General features: G+C 38.1%; 1 protein-coding gene across 1 annotated transcript in view; it reads right to left on the bottom strand.

The window, feature by feature from the left end:
- Nucleotides 1-316: 316 nt before the first annotated feature.
- SV2C (synaptic vesicle glycoprotein 2C) overlaps nt 317-21,129 on the bottom strand; it is a 116,206-nt gene continuing 95,393 nt past the window's right edge. Inside the window, exons 12-13 of the mRNA XM_056325302.1 lie at nt 20,286-20,445; nt 317-10,451 (exon numbers count right to left, since the gene is read on the bottom strand). Coding sequence (XP_056181277.1) covers nt 10,268-10,451; nt 20,286-20,445 — 344 coding nt within the window. The 3' untranslated portion in view covers nt 317-10,267. The remainder of the gene's footprint in view (nt 10,452-20,285; nt 20,446-21,129) is intronic.

The raw sequence follows: 21,129 nt of genomic DNA, 5'->3' as shown, positions 1-21,129 counted from the left end.
TCATGTAGTGAAAGGCCAGATGTCTATTTTGTGCAATTATGTACTATAAAAATATGAATCCCAGATGGTTAACTAAGGAACTTTGTCTCCTGCAACCACAGCAACTTTTACTGTCTTTTTTAGTGGTCATTTACATTTCTTTAACCTTATTAACTTGTTCCATGTTTTCTTCTAATACATGTTGGACTTCTATTACAGGCAGTAAAGATGAGATACATAGACAGCCTTTGTAAAAGAAATAATTAAGGTAAAACAACCATTTTTGGTATTTTGTGGTTAGTGAAGAATGACATTCTGGCTATCATCACACCTGATATGTATTCATTGCAGAGAACAAATCTTTATTTGAATATAGTGGAGCAAAAAATACCCCTTTATTAATGTGATGTACATTAAATAACTTTGCATTTGCTACATGGATGATAAACATTTGGCAGATAAATTTATAAACACTTCCACGTTTTATAGACTTATACTGTACACAGTCATCCTACACAGAGCATGCCCTTTCACAAGTATACAGACAGCTTTCCTAAGAGGACTTAATTAAAACACTTGGTCAAACATTTTGGAATTTGGCAATCTGAAAAAGAGGAGCATACTGGAAAGAAGAGTTCACAATTGTACCAGCTGGACTTGAAATGAAAAACTCACAACTCCAAAAGAGAGAATTTATCAAAGCACATACATGCAAACACATACAGTGATGGCTGCAACCTGCTTTGCAGGAGATCACACACAGCAGTAAAGAAAACAAAGAGAGAAAGAGAGGTCAGGACCATTGCCAAGATCTTGTTGCAGATTAGCAGATCTGGAAGTAAACATGTATAAATGGGAATTTAACTTCAAAGTAGCTCATTACTGTACACACAATGTACATGTTTCCTTTCATTAAGAAATGGAGACTGGCAGAAATGGTTATGATTTTCTTGACAACATATGCACACTAACACACCTGCGCTTCTGTACAGTAAAGACAGTTGAAAAATTTTATTCCCAGTTGGCTCAGAGCAGCTGGAAATTTGAGTGAAAGTTTAGTAGGAGAAACCGGGAACAGAAAACAGTTCACAAAAATCTAGGAAAGAATACATGGCTTCCTTCTGTTGCTCAGCATTAGGAAATTGTAACAAGTTTTTAAGAAAATCAGTAACCTGACAATGCAAATGAATTACAGTGAAGCCAAAGAGATCTACCTTCAGTAGCTCATCCTTGATGCCTGACTTCTGCACTTATGTTATTACACTGCAAAGGAAACTGCCCACTTAAAAAAACCCCAAACCTAATTATGTGTATGTAGAGGGATTTTGAAAGGACCGAGGACATATGTTACCATTGTCTGGGTTGGACAACCCAGGCCTGTTAGTTGAAGCTGCAGAGCAGTTTTAAATTGTCCTGGGAACAAGCAGTGGGAGAAAGAAAACAAGCTATGCACAGACAAGAAGCCAGGTGCAGAGCAAGTCCTGGGAACCGCGAAATCAACACACTGTCTTCGGCACACTCTGATCAGGCACCCGCAGCTTGCTCACCAGTCAGCGACACGGACCCCACATGGCCCAGAGACTTTTATCCAATCACCTGTGTGTAAAGTCCGGTGAGCGGTCGGTTTAAGTTATAAATATGACCTGTTTGTTTAATAAAGTGAGCACGGCATGTAGCCATATTGGTGTGATTGTCGTGACTTGGCTGACTCTCCACAGGGGACCCTCTTCGTGTATAGTACGTTGTTGCATGTATTTGAGGTCAAGTATGAGATACAATTTAGTTGTCACAGTGTTATGTAGCTGAGGGTAATACAGCAATTTTAAAAAGAGTTCTAACTGGGATTTTTAATACGATATTCTATAGAAAACAGCTTGTAGTATGGGATGCTATTAAAAATCCTTTTACTGTTTGGGAAACCTTACATTCACAGGAAAAAAACAGGCTAAAATTATTCATGTTAAAAATAAGGGCTAAAAGAACACATTTTTCTCAAAACAGCAATTCCATTATGACTGTATACACAATTATGTATTCAGTATTTTTGAAAGAGAAAGCCAAGATTCTGATCCTGCAAATTGCTTCACTGATTTAAACAGGGATCAGTTAACACGTACACTACTAGTTTCACATAACAGTTTGTAGGATCCTAAACCACTAGGAAGACAACAAAGGCAGTCACTAGCAGCTTCGTGCATTTTTTTTAACTCTTATATATAAGCTGGCTTTCCTACAGTGCTGGTATCATGCCTGCTCTCATTTATGTCGCAAATGTCTGTAAAACCTTTCATTTCACTAGTGAAACAGTAATGAAATCAGTCACCGTATCAGAAGGGATCTGTGGCAGGAAGAAACAGGGAAGAGCTGGGAAGTTTGTCTGAAGCAGATGATGGGAGGTTGTGTTCTGTACCAAATTTTAATATGCTTTTTCCTTCTAAACCTTCACAGATTTTAATCTATGATTACAAATATCCATATAGAAAGTAGTACTACCTGCTACTACTTTGAAATTGAACAAGAATATTCTACTTGAAACTGTCCATTCATAATCACAATTAAAAACTACAGGCTACAGTCTCAGTGAGTATGTGGGGAAAGACTTGCTGCTTTCCAAAAGTACTGTCATGCGGGCATTGCTAAACTTTCATAGCCTCCTCCCAAAGGTCTGGTATAGACTGGTGTTCAGTTTATCAACTCATAGAACACATGGGGGAAAAAAAAAAAAAAGAATTGCAAGTTGCTTGGATTTGTTTGTTTAATTTTAGTATAGAGTTGGCTTTCCTATAGCAAATACACATTCTTAAGTCTCGTGGAAGGAATACACCATTTCTTCTGCTGCTTTCTTAGTTCTGTAGCATGCGTGCATGTCCCCCACCAGAGGAAGCACACTGCGAAGAGGGAAAGAGCACATGCCAGAGGTTTTGAAAGAGCTCTCTCCACTCTCACTGCTCTGTGTGCATGTGCTGTCATTTTCATCCTGGATTTGCCTGAATTATAGCCACAATTACTTTTATACAGGACTAATTACCATCAAAGATCTTTGTGGGTGTTAATCATTAATTAAAAGACACCCTGGCAATGGTTCTGTTTCAGGCTGGTCAAAGATTGCTGATAAGAACAGCAGCAAACAACTGTTCAGCCACTTTAATAAAATGACAGCAGTTATGTATGCAGAAACAATGAAAAAAATATCATACAGGAAGCCACAGACATTTTCTCGTACTTTACACAGAAGTTAACATGTTGAGATCCACATGGAACATCTTGAAGGACTTCTTGTTGAATGAGACAAAATTCCTAGCTTTTAGGATTTTATGTATCTGAGAGTGCTGTATCTCCTAGTCAGTGGGACACGACCAGTGCCTTCGCATGACGTGCTGTTGTGCTGTTTGGTACGGTGTGGTGGGGCAGGGGTCGGGCTACAGCTAAGTCAGAGATCATTTTTCAGACCACTTCAGGAGTTCCTTTCCAATGATCAAAAGCTAATAGACAGCTAAGATGAATCTTGGCATCCCAACAATTTTGCACGTGACTAAGTAAAGGGTTCTGCACAATGTTATTTGTGTTCAGGAGCAGGGTGTTATTTGTGTCCAAAGCATAAGGCACAGTGCAGAAAGTAACAGTGTCATCAAAAATGAGATGAGAATATGGTTTATAAGTCTTACATCCACCTGTGTTATAGGGAGGTCTGTGTATATATATATGTGTGTACTCACCCACATGTGTGTCTGTATACGTATTCACCTCTAACTCTGTAATACTTCTTTTTATAATATACAGTACTATATAGCTGCAGGCTAGGATTTAAGGAAAACAGCTAGCAAAAACAAAAGCAATTGAATCCTAGGCCTCGGTTTGCATTAATTTTATTCCATTTCATTATTATTTCCCGATCCTGGCCTACATAAGATTCACAAATGACTTTTATCACATAGCCAGTGAGGGACAGGCATATATTTACAAGGCAGACATTAAGAGAATAGAAGACATGTCTTATTAGGTTAGAAAACATGCAGTATTATCAGAGAGAAATGCTAGGTCAACTCTAGCTCTAGATAGATGAAACTGGACGACACATAAGACATTGGACTCTTGCAAAGTACTGCACTTGCGAGGAGTTATGAGCACTGTCCATTAGCAGCAAGCAGCTTCAACTTGCTTAGTCAGAACTACTGGTGAAATCTGTGGCAGGCAATAGATGTCCAAAATCAGAGTAGGAGGCTGAGCTAAAAAGCAGATCCTTAGGATCCAAGTGAAATGAGCTTAGGTGATTAGCTGTACAGAGAGTGATGAAAGCCAGCCTGCCAGCAATTTCTCTCTCTCACTTGCAGACTAATGTGTCTGGCTACAGCTCAAAAGTGTTGATGGCTACAGCAGGGGCAAGATCTCTACAAATCTTCCCTGTTATGTGGCATTAAAATGTATATGCATGAATACCCTGGGTGGAAAAGACAATACTTTTGTGTCAGGTTATCCCCATCTAAATACCTGTGCTGTTAAGTAGTGTCCAATCTTTGGTTATTGGACTGTGAAGTGATCAGAAGCAAGCAGTATGTTCTAGACCTTTGTGAAGCAGGGAAGATCATTTATCCCAGGAAGCAATTACACCTGTATTCTTCCCCATTTTTTTTCTAAGTATTTTGGTCATCATAACTGTAACTTGTGTGTATGTTGTGGGACAAGACTGCCAAAAATTATTGCTTTATTAATTTTTAGATGGACAGGTTTTACTCCAAGGACTAGAAAACATGGCTATGTATTACAGGCCAGCATCTCTGGAGATAATCCAACCTACTATCAAATAAGAAAAGTAGATCAATCAGGTCTGTTTTGTCTTTTTCCTGTTTCTGGCATGCTAAGTAACTGTACCAAAGAAAGTCCCGGATTTGGATGAAGGTCTATATAATAATGTTACACATAGAGTAGGACTGAATATTGAAGGACCCTTGCTTTGTGGGAAGGTGTAAGGTATTCACCACTGCAACAAAGAAAAAGAATGCAGATAGCGATAATGGGTCAGATAATGTTTTGCATCACTTGATGTTGAAATTATCAACATCAGAAGAAAGCAAATGAGGTTGATTTTGGCATATGGGCTGGTTGTAGACTGGGTGAGGGTAAGCAAAGGTAAGGGAAATCTGCAAGTAGTATTATAAACTAGTGCTTTCTATTTAATTCAGGTTGTGAACGGAGTTCCAGATTTTCTGACTAATATGTCTCTGCTACTTCCACATCACTGCCCTGTCTTGCCTCCAGACTGGAGGGGAAAGTCTGTCTTTTCATGCTGCATTTCCTGAACTAGCAGCATTGGAAAGTACAAATTCAGGCAAATTAATATTTTACAGCAAGTTTAATGAACAAGAAGGCAGGAAATGCAGAGGAAAAGCAGTCCCTCAGACATGTTTTCTTCTGGAATATGATCGCTGAACATATGTTTTCTTTCAAGACTCCAGAGGAAGTGGAGCATTTCTGTTTTCACTTCTTGTGTCTTTGACCTCCTGAGTGCAAGGATTCATTTTTTAACATTATGATTGAAATTTCAATTGCATTTCCAGGTTACTAAACAGGAAACATGGCTTGTAGATTGCATTAGCATGATACCATATTGTTTAGGTAAAAAGGTGTAAGCGGATGTAAACATCGCTCTCTGAACTAATGAAGATCATCTTAAAATTCACCATGGGGAAGACAGCTAAAGCCAAGTACACAGAGGCTGTCCATATGAGGGGCTGAGGACCGTATTATATTGCTAAGAATTGGAATCAGCTATTGTGCCTCAAGAGCAGTTACATGAAGATAACGGCAGAAAAAGAAAGAGAGATGAGAGAATAATATTTCCTCCAAATGGAGCTGAGCTAAGCTAAGTGCACAGGAAAGAAGAATCCCCGGTATCTGCCCCCACAGCAGAAGGAGTCCAACAAGGGCCATTCTGAAAGGAGACCCCTCCTTGCATCAGTTCAGTCTTCTGGATATGTAGAGAAATGCAGAGTCTGGCTGCCTCCGAAGGGTAAGTAAGATTGTCTGAAGGACTTCTGAACTTGTTTTCCATCTTGGTTTAAAAAGAGATGGTCAAATGGTAAAAGATATGTTGCAAACCTTCTTACTGAATGTTACTATGAAGTCAGAAGCAAGTGTGAGCACGAATAGTGAGTTTTGACTTTCTTTACAATTGTCCTTCTGGTAAGAAAAGTAATTTAGGATGGAATGAATGGAATGGCATGAAGAGAAAGAAATCAGAGGTTGAGTCAGCAGTCTTTGCCCCACTTTTCTAAGATGATGAAAAAAGAGTAGACTACTGTAGCCATCAGGAAGGAGGGCCAACACTTGTTCACCTGTGTCAAAGTTTTGTAGTATACACCTCTGGAAGAACAGTGGCTAAAATCAAGCATAGAGGAAGAAAGCTTCCCAATACATCATTCATTAGCAATTCCCTTCAGCGCTCCAGAAACCATCAACACCTAGTGCTGGTTCCCTTGCTCCAAGTCTGTACTCAGCAATCAATGCAATGCATACCAAAGGTTGTAGTGCATGCTTCCAACTATCAAGGTGCTAACATGAATATAGCCAATCTGGTTAAAAAGTACAAACACAATGAATAAGATGCTTTCAAGAAATAAGAGTCTGCTAAGTCAAACTCTAACAACCTGTAAGAAGTAAAACTAATTCAAATAAAATGTCTTTGCCAATAATGAAAGCATATGGTGTCTTTGGTGGACAGTTTTCAAATTGTAGAATAGTTGACCATCATGGTTAATACCATTCTGAATTCTGTCAGTCTTTTCTGTCTTCAGAGGCCATTGTACTTTTTGTCATTGCTGTCATTAGGAAGAGCCTTTCAGCTTTACAGGAGACGAGCACTAGACCTTATATCCTACTTCAATTTAGACTGACAGGAGTTTCCACTTAGCGGTCAGTCAGTTCAGTGACCAAAACAGACAAATAAGCAGTTTTGATTATGTATGTTTTATAGCTTCAATACACAAATGTTAACAAGTTTGGTTCTCTGTGGTGTATCAGGGATCTAACAAGGCTGTTAAGTGGCCCTTTGTGTGAGATGTGAGTGAATAGACATAGAATGGAAGTGCAATTCCTACTGTCAAGTATTTATTGCCTGAGATTGCTTTGGAAGCTGGAAAAAAGAAAAAAAGATGACAGCTTCACTAAAGACCAGCCAAATCACTTTTGCTTATAATGTAAGTAACATTTGTGTCCAGATCTCCATAGATGAAGTATTTCTGTTCCAGCCTGTTCATTGTACTGATCTAAGCAAGTATAGCTTGCAATTGCATCCACTTCTTCTGTCTTTATGAGATGAATCTTTAATGCACTCAAGCCCAAACAATTGAATGTTCACACAGCTTTGATGCTGGCTTGTGTGCTAGCTCAAATCTGTTAAGCCAACTGGCTCACCAGCTAGGGAAATTCTAGCCTTAGGTTTTGTTAAATATGTTGGAAATATATGTGGATTTTTTTTTTTTGTCATCTCTTCCATTAAATTTCCTCCCCTTTCCTACCCACAGTTCTTCTTTTTCCCTTTTCCTGTGTTAGAACTTTCACTCTAATTTTGGACCATTGAAGGTCCATGTAGTTGGGAATTTTGTTAATCTTTACTAATTCTTATTGTTGTTATATTCCACTTCATCCAGACTTAATCCCATATTTATGATGTAGTCAGGATTTTCAGTAAGAACCAGCATTGAAATCAGCACAATTTTACATGTAATGAGATTTTAGTGTGTTAGCCTTGAACCATAGCCCTCCAGAGCTGAACTTATTTTTCAGTGGCCCATTTCCTCCATGCTGGTCAGGTGGCATGAAGTTTTGGATCTGGATGTTTTTCAGAATTACATACAGAGTGGCCAAAATATACTACTTCAAGCGGACAGTGCATAGCAAGACAATGTAATATTTTACCATTGCTGTTGGTGTTTACTCCAAACATGTACAGAGGCTTCAGATTTCAAAATAAGTTGTACAGTAAGTACAAAGAGATGGACACATGCTACTAATGAATGGCACAGAGAAATAGGGCTCAAATATAATTCTCATTGGAGAAAACAGCCTTGAAATAACATTAAGGCTATGACTAGTGGACAAAAGCCACAGATGCAAAACTAAGGCCAGCGTTTTGTTCTTAACCTGGAACTTGGTGAAAAATAATTCTTTCCCCATTTTTTTAACATAGTTTAGAAATTTAAAAGACATGTTTAAGTTAGTTTTAAATATAAAATATTTCATCTCAAATATCTTGACTGTTTATATTCTAAAATAAACACACTTCCTAAACTTTGTTTCTTACTATATTGTATGTAAACTATCAACATCAAAAAAATCCCCATTAGTTTTCCATACGTATGGTTTTTTGATTCAGCTTCTTTTCTCATTAGTTAATAGCAGAAAACCACATCTTGGGCTAACGTTTGGTAGCACAGGCATTTCTTAGTAACTAAAAAATGTCACTTCTAGAATCAGTAGATTAATCAGTGAACTTTAAATGTAATGAATGTCCTTCTTATGTGGACTTCTACTGATTTTTTCAATACATCTAAGACAATGATTGACACAACATGCAGTGACAGATATTACTACCCAAAGCTAAGTTCACGTATATTAATGAAAAAAAGATCTATCTTACTATATGATGACCTCATCTGAGAGTCTAACTTCTTTGGCAATGATTCAACCACCTAATAAATGTTGTCAGGCATAATTAGAAAAAATATTGATAAATTTTTTCTTATTTCTTTACCAGATTTTTTCTTTGAAACTTGAAACTGCAGACAGTTTATCAGCTGATAGAAGTTGTCTTAGCTCCACTGAAAGCAATGCCAGTTTCTGTCATCAGAGTATCAGCCCATTTTGTCTATTAATTTTATAAATATATTTGTATTAAGTCTTTAATGCTAACATTTTAAAGATGTCCCATAGCCTTTTGCATAGCAGTAGGACTGTGTGAACTCTTCACTGTAATCCAGAACAGTCCACAGCACATTGATTAGAAGGAATATATTTACTACCATTTGCTCTCCATCCTTGCACTTGGTCTAATAAAAACATTACCACTCCCTGCAGCCTTGCCATGGCCTCTTTCTTAATGGCCTTTCAGAGAGATACTTGAAAGTGGTGAGATATCTCTAGAACTATTAGAAATCAGCTGAGAAAATGGTTATATAAAGAAATGTGTAAACTGTGAAAAAAATGGTGTTTTTTTATTATTGCTTTTTTTTTTGTTTTAGTATTATTTAAAAAAAAAATAATGAGATGTTTTAATTACATTATACACTATATTGAATTTATGACCTGACTAAATTTACTAGGTGGCATTCTATGGCCACATATTTTTATAACCATTTTTATAACCATTCTGTGACAAAGAAAAATTCATTAAAAGTGTAAATGCCAAACAAACTTCTGAATGCATTTTACTTTCATATAGTTCACTGGCCTGATTCTTCCTTTATTCATACTTAACAACAACATAAATATTTGCACTGGTTCACTGCTGCATTAAGGCAAATTTACTGTTTTAAAATGGCATAAATACTCCAGATGTCACAAGTGAGAAGAAACCAAAATTTTTCTGGAGGATCAGCAGCAAAGAGTGAAAGTGTTTGTTATTCTCTTTGCTTCTTATCCATATGGGCTTTTCAACTCCCTGCGATAGCGGTTGCCTTCTACGCAGCAAATAAGGGGTGTAGCTGGAAATCTGTACTTTAGATTGACTGTGCCTAAAAAGGTTTCCCAAGAAAGAGGCATTGCCACACGTTTTTACCATCTAAACACAGCTGCAGAAGGTCAGTATTCTCAGTCCTGATGCAGTCTGTAGAGTTTCCTGATTAATGCTGCATGCATTGATACATTAAAATTCTCTGCACCAATACTGCTAAATAATTGACTTGCACGTCTGTACTGTTACAAAAGCTCACAATGCCATGGCCAAATTTAGCATGTATTTTCTTAAATAGTATGACTGCTTGCTTTTTAAATATCTAATTATCAGTATGGTTTTTACCTTCCTGGACATATCACCAAAAGTGTTTTAAGAGGTAGCTTTGCAGTTTGAAGTTAAGTGCTTTTGAGTAGCAATGTATGCAAGCAAAAAAAAGTGACATTTAAAACTTCCATACAGAGGTTTCTAAATCTCTGCCACTCCAAAGTATCCATTAAGTTCGATTTCTGACATCTGAGCACTCTACTAAGCATTGAGAATCTGAAGCCTTTGCACCATCGGTCAGGAGAGTTGACATTTGTACGAAGAAGGAAATAAATAGTAAATGGCTTTTTCCGGTTACATCAACACCTGGGTTCTTGTGTCAGGAAGCCGAAGTCCTACCAGACCTCCACACACTAGAACAGTAGAAGCAAGGAGAATAGGGATTGCTTTGGTGATACCAACAAGGGAACCAAATATTAAGTTTCCAAGTACAGCTGCTGCTTTGCATAGTGCATTCAAAAAGCCAAAGCCTGTTGCCCTGGAAGAGAAAAAAGAAGAAAGTTAAAAAATGGGTGAAATAAATAGTAAAGCCTTTGAGACAAATTCTCAGTGGGAGTAAATCAGTACAGACCCAACATCTTAAACTGAATTTATGCCAACAAGGATTCTTTGTTTGTCTTTATAATGCAAAAGCAAAGCTCAGCTGCTACAGCATTTTATTGAGGCAGATTCATTCTACTGCCCCAGAAGACCAAAACGTGAAATGAATGACTGAATAGGTAAGTTTGCACCTCTACAGTAGAACAAAGGACTTGCAAATGGGAATTCAGCAACACTTAAAATGCTGGATTGGGAGACAGGGGGTGTCAAGTAGCTCTGAAAACACAGCTACTTGGCCATTTGGGAAAGAAGCCATCAGAACAAACGGATGATCATCTTGAGGATGAACAGAAATTGATTTCTTACAGATGGTATACATGTTCAAACAGTGCTTTTTCAAAGGGCTAATGAGACCTCCAATAATAATGAATGTTTGTCTCTTAGAGGTAAAGAGTATAGGATATATAAGAATCTGCTTGATGCAGAAGAGAGATCTGAGAAATTCTGCAGAAAATGGGAAGGAAATAGACTGCCAACAGAAAGTATGGCACAGGCAACTCACAGGGGCTTTTTCATTGCAGTGGTGTGATTTTAGTAACCTGGATTAAGTACTTTAGATGTTTGGTAGCCTGTGCATAGACATATTATGCAAACTGCCACCGTTTCAGTAAATGGTGTTTCATCATGACTGTATGATTTTGTAGTTGCAGGAATAAACTTGTCCTACCCAAACTGTCATAACAAAAGTATCTGTACTATAGTAGAATTTCTGACATTTCTTAAATCTCTTAGACATGAAGGACTATGTGGAGCTTACATTGTGCTGTCTGGGACAAAATAAGAAGAATTAGGAAGAATTCTTTTCGGAATAAAATGTTTCTTTCTTGTTAATATTAAGTACTGCCATTAGAAGGAAAAAGCCTCCAGTCTAAACTGCAGAGACTAACAGAAATACTAATGGTCTGAGTGACTAAGAAGAACCTTAACAATTGTACTGAGGTACCTGTGAAGTAGAGGAAGAAGTCCTGTGCTCAGATGTAGCCTGAATTCCTAGGAAGTAAGATTTGAGAAACTTCTGCTGGAGCTCCTAAAAAGCAGCCCAGAGAATCAATGTGAAGTAAGCAGAGAGCAAGGATATAAACTTTCAGTGTTCTTCACAGAACTACTTTTTTATTTTGAAAACAGCAAACCATGGTATGAAGGGAGAAGAGACCCGCTGCCTCAAGCAACCCACAGACATAGCCACAGCCCAGAGCATCATTAGTTCATCTCCTCTGCTCTTCCGCCAATCTAGATCGCAATAGTGTTGATCAGGCATGTGTCCTGGTGTCCTACATCCAAGCCTTATAATGAGGGAGAGGTAAAAGCTTCTGTCCAGTATAGCCGACCAGGATATAGGGGTTTTCAGCACTGTCCATGACCTGATGTACCTGACATGCATGCTGTCTTCAGAATTACACCAGTCCTGGTACATTTGAGGACCTTACATCAAAAGAATGATGAAGATAGGTCTAGATCCTTCTGGTATATTTTTAAATCACTTTTGTTGAATCTAAGAACTCTAGTTAACCCGAAGAGTCAACTCCAGAGTCTGGAAAAGATTCAGAAATGTGCGAATTTGAAGTAATGGTACTTCTACTGTCAAATTCTTAAATTAGTTAAAAGGATGTTTGTAGAACAGAATTAAGACATGGAATAGACCAACTGACATACATTCAAAAAGGGTTTTTTCCATTAATGCTAAAAATTATTTGTCCATGGTTGCAGATCATAAGTCAACCCTCTTGCCTAAAACATTATGGAAGTAAAATCAGAGGAGTTGATATTTACTGTTCCAGTGTCAGCTCTGCGTATTGTAAGCCTTTTTTGATCCCAGGACAAGACACAAGTTAGTCTCTTTTGCTGGGTGATTATAATTATAATATATTTTTTATTAGTTTGGCAAAGCAGCTTTTGCAATTGACAGCAGTATTGCAGTCTCTTTAAAATACCTTGTATTTAGTAACTGTTACTTTGTCTGAAGTAACCATAATTCCTCTTTGTGTAAAACTCAGCACCCATCCAGATACTGCATGAAAGTAAGTATCAGTGATATATAAGGAAGGAGAGACAGGTCATTCTGATGGCAGGGCAGAAACTATCAGGAAGAACTGTGAAAAAACAAGCAGAAGAGACTCATATATGTCTTCTGAATCTTCAAAGCCCTTGCTTGCTATTTTTTCTATATTTCATTAAACCTGCAGCATTTTTACATAATATTTAGTGCCAAGAAAAGCTAAACATGCACATCTTGGAGATAATAATCTTGAAAGCAATATGCTCTGCTGCCCCACAGTACAGATCAATGATAACTGCCAGAGAGCACACTGCTGAGAGCAGCCAATGAGGAAACTTTGGAATTGTTGGTTGTGAAGCTTTCTGACAGAGGAATGTTTGCAGCAGCTCCTTGAAAATGCCTTCCTCAGAGGGGAGATAAGTGAGTTATAACTTGCTCATTTTAAGGACAACTTTTGGAGGCACTGGCCCAAAGGAGGAGTGGGAGGAAGCAGTGAACCCACACCCTAGTGGAGTAAACTTTCAAAATCTATGAGAAGAAGATTAAATCTCTACCATGGAAACATCTCTACTACAAGGGCAGATAAAACCCAGAACATCTAGGACAAGCTGACCCAGGATGGTGAGAAGCTCCTGAGAGGGAAGGAGCTCCAGACTGACACATCTTCTAGGGTGAACAACAGTGCAGGCAGGAAGGAGGAACATGAAGAGGAAAGGCTGTGGTAAAATAGACTTGATCGCAAAAAGGTAGGAAGAGGTTAAAGCCAACACAGCCAGCCTGAAAAACAGAGCATATGTTATAGGATAATAACAAGTTGCAGCTATTCTAAACAAGTCAGGGGGAAAAGGAGAGGAAAAGAGTCAGAACTGTTCTAATTTTGGACTCATTTACATACAGAAAATATTTCTAAAGTTAATGTGGTAAGTGGTTATGATCAGTGTCTGCACAGATAAATATGGTTTCTTCAGCTGCCAGTACTGATGTAAAACCAAACTTGCCCCCAGGTAACAGTAACAGGAAAAAAACAGTGTGTGCACAGAGAAAATAAGACACTTAGTCATCAACAGCCTCTGTATATTTGGAAAGATACCAAAACTCCCCAAAGAACATACAGATCTAGCTAAAGCAAATTTGGATACAGAGAGGAAATCTTTAGAAAGACAATAGAACAAATCATGTGGGGGTGCTTTATTAATATTCAGTGTTCTTTTATACTGCCTTACAAAGGTAAGCTCTTTCACAGATACTATTTGCTTATATTAACTAGCTATAATAGCAGTCTGAATATAATTTTCTGAGCAATTCAGATAATTTCTTTTCACATGCTGGGATCTACAGACAGCATATTCAGGGCTGCCACTGTGCTTTACATCTATTGGAGGTAATATACACAAGATTGCCTTATTAAGATTTAAAGCAGTTTTGTAATATAGTATCTTTTATATCTGAGCAAAATTAAGATAATTCATTGGCACTGAAAAACCAGTTCTGCTTTGTAAAATGGATCTAGACTTAACCAATTTTTCCAATTGTAAGGGGTGATTATCAGGCTAATCCTATTAGTATTATCAAATTATAAACAAAGAAGAATAAGACAAGGTAAGCCCATTTTTATTATCCTTGTTCTGATGTTCTGATGATACAAAATGAACAACCCAGCAGAAGTCCAATCTTCTAATCTTTAAGCTGTTTTCAGGCACGTCCTTTCACCTAAAATATGCACATCATTGGCAGGAACAGTAAGATTTTTACCGGCTGAAGTAAATTGTTGTTGTGACCTGTACCTGAAAAACATTGTCCCTGTTCATCCTTCTGCCTTCATATCCTTCAATTTTAATGCAGTGTTTGAATATAAATTTGTTGTGTAGAATGGTTGGAAAAAAGTCATGAAGCAAACTGTTGAGCTCTAGGGATAGCAAGCTCAGACTTGTTTTTTTAAACATCTTTCTTAGAACAATGTTTGAGATGCAAATCAGCTAAAATCTGTAGTAATTCATGTCCTTATAATTAATTCTACTGAATCCAGGGGAGTAAAAATAGCCATGCAATAAATATGTCACAATTCACAAACATGTACAAGTATAGTCTTCTCTTGCGGCACTAGTACAGTCTCTTCCACAGTGTTTCAGGAAAATATTAAGAGTGTACAGGAAGTCTGCAAATGATCAAAGATACGTGATGTGTCATCTCAGCATCATGAATCAGTTAACTGAAAAAATCTAAAGCCATAAGCCATTACCATATACACTAATTTCCGTTAAATTGATCAGTTACTGGTTTAAGCACTGTCATTCAGGCGCATCAGTAAAACAATGCTGGTGAATCAATATGGGATTGCCTTAAGAAAAAAAAAAAGTTACAGCTTGTAGTATTGACAGGAAAAAATGTGGAAGTCTTATGAAACCGTCAGGTCTGAGAGAAAACTGGATGTTAGGGGCAAGGAATTTTCCCCAATGTATTTTACTTGTTCCTGGGAAAGCTGCGACAAAGAAAAATGCTTAGCTTCCTTTCACACAAGCCCCACATAAAAATGGCAAGAGTCCAAACAGTTAAAAATAGAGGGATTATCCAAGACTTTAGATTAAAAGAGCTTGCTTCCTGTTTGCCACATATGCTCCTTCTTAGACCAGGTGCTTATATTCCTACATAAAATAATTCAGACCCACTTTACCATTGCCGATAGTCAAGAGTACCTAAAAACTTAATTGTCCTGCCATGGAGAGCTACTGAATGTGTAGCACAGATATTTGAGAACTTTCTTGCCAGAGCTAGTGCTGAGCCTATCCAGCAAGTTCAAAAAGGCTCTGAATATCACTTTTATGGGTGTGGATAATATGCAAAGGCTATTAGAATAGAGTTTCTGAATGTGCTATGGACAGTTTTCTGATGTCCAGACACCTTAAGTTCTTTTAAAAAATGAGTATAAAGATGCATAACATAGCCTGGCCAATTATAGCACTCAGTATGCAATAAAACTGTGGAATTTGCCTTCCTGCCCAAAGCATTGCATAGGTTCAGCATGTCATGCTTTAAAAACATTAACATGAAATTTCAGCAAAATGCAGTTGAACCACATCCACAGGATGGCAGTAGAAAATAGCTGTCAGTAAGTCTACTGTAAGTTGATGAGTGCTACTATGACTCAAAAGAATAGAAAACTTCTCTTCTGACAGCCACTACAATACAATGTTGGACTTAAGATACCCTGTGAATAATTTTTATTATTGTGGGGATAGAGTCTCAATGCTCAAGAAAAGGAGAAAAAGATAAATACAATTAACTGAAGTGACTTATTTCCTAATTAGGACCAAACCCTTATGAACATATTTCAGAAGTACTACAAAAAGGGAAGCCAGGATGACCTCATTTTATAGCACACCTCGAATCCCAAAGATTCCTGGCCAATATTCAAACCCAGACGCCTGGCAGCTGTAGTAAAACTGATGAACTGTTGGTTATGTGATGCAATCTGACCTTGATTTACTCTGCAGGAGACAACCTATTTGTATTCCACTTTCTGTTTAAGTTTGGGTTATTTGTTGTATCCTCTCTTTGACAAGAGTGTAGGCTTATAAACTTGGTGCTTCCCAAGTTAGTTCACAAGAAGACATTTATCATTTATGCAAAAGAAATGACTGCATTTTAAAGTCATAAAAATCTGCTAAATGCTACTTCTTCAGAGAATTTCAACTCTCTTCCATTCATATTTTATTACAGACAGAGCTAGGAAACTGCAAAGTATTGCAGGGCCCTTGGGCACACACATTACAACACAAGCCATAATTACCTCATCACACAGTATTTTTTATCCCCATCACTCTGCCAAGGCACAGAACTAAAAGAGCTCAAGGGTAAAACATAAATGTAGTGAAGAAAACCTAGATTCCCTCATCTGCTGCCGAAGTTGTAAGGTGCACTGTAAATAAGGCTGGGGAATGTCAAGATGAGAAAGCAGTCTCACAGTTAAGGCAGATGAGTGCTATCAGGAGAGAGTATACAATTCCTACCCCTGCCACAGAATTTGTATATGACGCGAGCAAGTCACTTAAAGCTAACTAAACAGTCATTGAGCATGCATTTCACATTTTCTGGTGTGCTCAGCTTAGCACCTTCAGGTTTTTGTTGCAGAAATGCTAAGCAGTTATAGCTGCAGTGGAAGCTGCAATTCCAGCCCATTCCCTCTTCCAAAATGCTCAGTGACTGGGATTGCTGGTACCACACATGTCAGTCTACAGCCTTCCTCTTCTGATGGACAATATTAATTTTTACCAATGTATTTTTCCTCTATGTCTCAATTTCTACACCACCTTCTTTCAAAGCAGTGTTTGGAAAATATGGAAAGCTTATGAAAGAGTAGTAAAGCACTCTAGGAGGACCCAAAAACATTCACCAGACATTTAGTAACTCTCCTTCAAAGCTGAGCTTCCAAAGCTATGGAACTTTGGTTTGGCCTTCAAAAGGGTCATATGTAACCAAAGACTTTTCAGAACCTGCTGACTAGTCCAGAATAGCAGAGGCCGTTAAGAAGATGAGGCAAAAGATGACTAATACAAGTTCTTTACATTGTGGAGCTCAGTTAATTTACTTTCTTTTTGGAAATCAGCTAGTTTATAGCTAGTCATCATGAGTGCCCTTTAAAATTTGTGTATTGAAAAGTAAAAAAAAAAAAAAAAATTATCAAATGATTTTTCATTACCACCATGTATGTCATCTGGAAGACAGAAGCTACCTATGACTAGGATTAGTAACATATCTTCACCTTTTAACAGAACATCATCTACCTGAGAACCATTTGAAATCCCTACAACCTCTAATATCTCTTGTTTTAGCAGTTGTGCAAATCAACTGAGATTTTTATAAGAACACACAGGCAAAAGCCATGCTAATATGGCATAAAATTTGAAAGTACTCATCAAGAATATAGGACAATACTTAATTACCTCAAATCCATGCATTAGTAAATTAAAATGTAAATAGGCAGATGAGCGTGAATGCATTCGGAATCCAAACCTGCTAAGATTTTGAAGCAGCCTCACCTCTGCTCTGTGGGCAGCTGGTGAAGAGCAAACTGAAATGTGTGCCATGTCCCATATACACTGCACATTTCCAAACTGCTCACCACACCCGTACCTGGCAAAAAGCCAGCATGACCGCTAAATAACCTGGAGTACGATTTATGAAACACCTTTTGTATTACGCTGCACAACACTGGCAACACCCCAGCGGTTTGGCAACTGGCTGTTCTCCAAGAGGAGCTGTGCAGGAGGAAAAGGAGGGGCTGCCCAGCCCGTTCTCTTGTGCGCGGTAGCGTGAAATGGCCTCCTTCCACACACTGTGCTACCAGCCCAGCCTCCAGCTGAACTTCTTTGCTGATTTGTGGCCATTTCATTGATTGGGAGTAAGAAAATGGTATACATTGGAAAAGTAAAGTAGTGACAGAGCGAGCGAAGTTGTTGTTCCTAGATTGCCTTTTGGGGGGAAACTGGGAGCCAGTTTCAGGACCCAGATTCACTCTGGATGCAGCTTTGTAGTGAAAAGAGGGCATCATCTTCCATATGAAGGACTTCCTATGTGAATACAGATCGGGCAGCTTCATGTACCATATATGCCTGGGAAGGCTGTTTGGCCCTACAGCTACATGCGGAAGCTGGGAATTCCCAGGAAACTGTGGCAAGTTGTGCCAGGCTATGGAGATCAGAGGAGTCTTAGAAGGAAAGATAGGACCATCAGAGGTGGGCAATGGTGGCTGTTAAACTGTAGTTGGTCTGGATTTAAAAAAAAATCAAGAGAAAAAATTCTGGGAAGCAAGTTGTTTGAGTCCCTACTGGTATTAAATTTCAAATAGTTCTATGAAATATGAAGCTTCGCCCCAGTCTAAAAAAAGCTGTATAGGAAGTGACTTCTAGAATTGGCCATATCCTTATAACCCAACTGGCAAAAACTGGCAGTGACAGTTCCATCACTTTCAGAACTTTTGGGTAAAAATCTCATCTACAGTATATATCAGCAATGTCTTTCCTGGCACAGGTAGATTTTGCCTATCAGCCCTTTTATATCGATAATACAAAGTGACAAATTTTCTGTCTGAGCTGCTGCAAAAAACCCAACAACTCAGCTGTAAGTGAATTTCTGAGGTGGAATTCCAGACAGCTATTATTGCACACATAAGCATTTAAAAAAACCCAAAAAACCCAACAAAACAAATAAACCCCAAAAAACAACAAACAAAAAACCAGGGAAGAATTTGCTACAATCCCAAAGCTAGCAGAAACTAATAAAAACAACTATTAGCTACAAATACAGATGCCCTAGAATAAATATCAGTTTCATTTGTTTTGTCATTCCTAGTAATGATGATTATTTTTGCTTCCATTAATATCAATGGCTTTTCTAATTATTTTTCTTTACATCAAGAAAGTATTTGTGGCTGCTACATTCAGGAATACCAAAAAGACAGCTATTTCTAAAGGATCTTTATTAGAATTATATCATAAAGTTTGGATGATGGAAAAATTCTTGACAGAAGAGCAATTTCATGAGGTGTAATAAAAACACTAGCACTTAATATTAAAGCTTAGTGCTTTGGACTCATAAGTTGCCTAGTACGGTTATTTGATACAACCACAACAGTGGACATCAATTTCTTGTGTGAAGAAGAATATATTTTTAAAATGCCAATGAAAAGAAATCAGAGACGCCAGTCTACAGTTTTTCTCTCCTGATGGACACTAGTAAAGTCAGTCGCATCTCTGTCCAAAAGCTCAGACTTGCCAGTAAAGCATCATGCATATGTAAACTGGGAATACTTTTCACCATATTTGAAACTTCTAGTGAATGACATAATAGCACTGTGACAGGAGAAAGGACACTTTCCCTTGGCCGGAATCTGGGCAATTTTATATAAAAATTGTTTAGGGCAGGGAGGGGGGAGAAATGTCCCAGTCTATTCAAGAAAATACGGCTTTTACCTTTTAACACTCAACATACAACAGCGTATGGCTTGACTGTTCTTCCTTCAGTCCATTAAGTGACATAAGATCAGCATTAAAAAGTACCCTGTATCCGAAAAAAACCCACCCATGTCATCTAGCAGCAATGCTTGCAGGACATGGAAATTTCCTCCCAGAGCCCTGAGGAGTCAGGAGCAGTGTCTGAGACATTTTTGTATCTGCTTAATGCTGATTATGTACACTCCTAGTGACCCTGCATACAAATGTGTAGCAGACTGATCAACAGCTCAGCATGGTTCAAACCCACAATCTCTTCCAGAAGATGCTGTTCAGCTCCAGGCAGTGATTTTTATTATCATCCCCACCATTTCACGGCCAACAGACAAATGCAGCTATATTGATGTTTTGGAACTACTGCCTTCATAGCTATTTGCACTAGGAGAAACCCAGAAATATTCCATTACTGTTTTCAGAAATATCCTCATTAGCTGTGTTTTAGATGAGAATAGCAGTTAGATCTCCTTTTTTTGTAAGAAACTACCTTTGTGCTATTTTCCTGATTCGGTGATATTTGATGTAAAATATACACCAAATAGCTCAAAAATTACCTTTTTTCTTCCTGCTGTTCATAAGACAATCTATTCCTTTGGACCACTCAGAACACCACTGCTTCTGCAAAGCTCATACATAACCATTTCTATTTACTGTTTCTGCTGGTATATAGAGATAGTGTCAGCGAGGTTACGGGAGGTGTATCTGTACATACCTTCTGTCTGTAGGATACAGCTCCACAGTAATGACATCTAAAGAATTCCATGCTGAGATGGTGAGGCCGTTGTAGAGGCACAGCATACCTATCATCATGGATTCACTGGTCCCAAACCACAGGAAAAAACAGCTGATGCCAGAGAGAACCATGGAACCACCTAGGTACGAGTCAGGTGAAACAAACATGAAGTGGAACTGTGTTTAAAGCATGGTCTTTGTTTTATGTAACGGTTCTATGCACACAGTATAGCTAAATAACTGATCCATATATATGAGTTAAAAAACTAGAGACCTCTGCTGGAAAGACCAGTCAGGCAGACAAGTATTGTAAGGAGCTCATAGAAAAAACATAACTCCTCAAACAGCAGGATCTATCATAAAGTATTAATGGATGGAACCCTCTCTGAACTCCCAAAGCAAGCTGCCTGGGGAAAACTACTCCCATTCTTCCTTGTTTATCATCTTCTGCAAATACCTGAAACTTGTTCATGTAGTGTAGCAACAAAAACATCAATTGGGAATTGCATTTATATAGAGATATTATTTGAGAAAATGAACACAATGAACTACCACATAGATATATAAGTAGATTGAAAACAGATCTGTCATTGCAGATAATCCACAGAAGATACCTTTCAAACGTGTTATTTTGCAAAACAGGTAACAGTCAAAGGACTGCTGACTTATCCAAGGTGTCACCTCTACTAGCTGATGGGACACCCAAGCACATCTAGCTTTCCTTTCAGCTGGAGCAAACACAAGCCAATGATCAGCACTCTACCAAATCTCATCCCAGATGCCTAAATAATGGTCTCGTAATATCAGCACAGAAGAGCAATGAC

This window comes from Falco biarmicus, chromosome Z, assembly GCF_023638135.1.
Source record: "Falco biarmicus isolate bFalBia1 chromosome Z, bFalBia1.pri, whole genome shotgun sequence".
NCBI lineage: Eukaryota > Metazoa > Chordata > Aves > Falconiformes > Falconidae > Falco > Falco biarmicus.
This window is presented reverse-complemented; position numbering and strand designations above follow the sequence as displayed.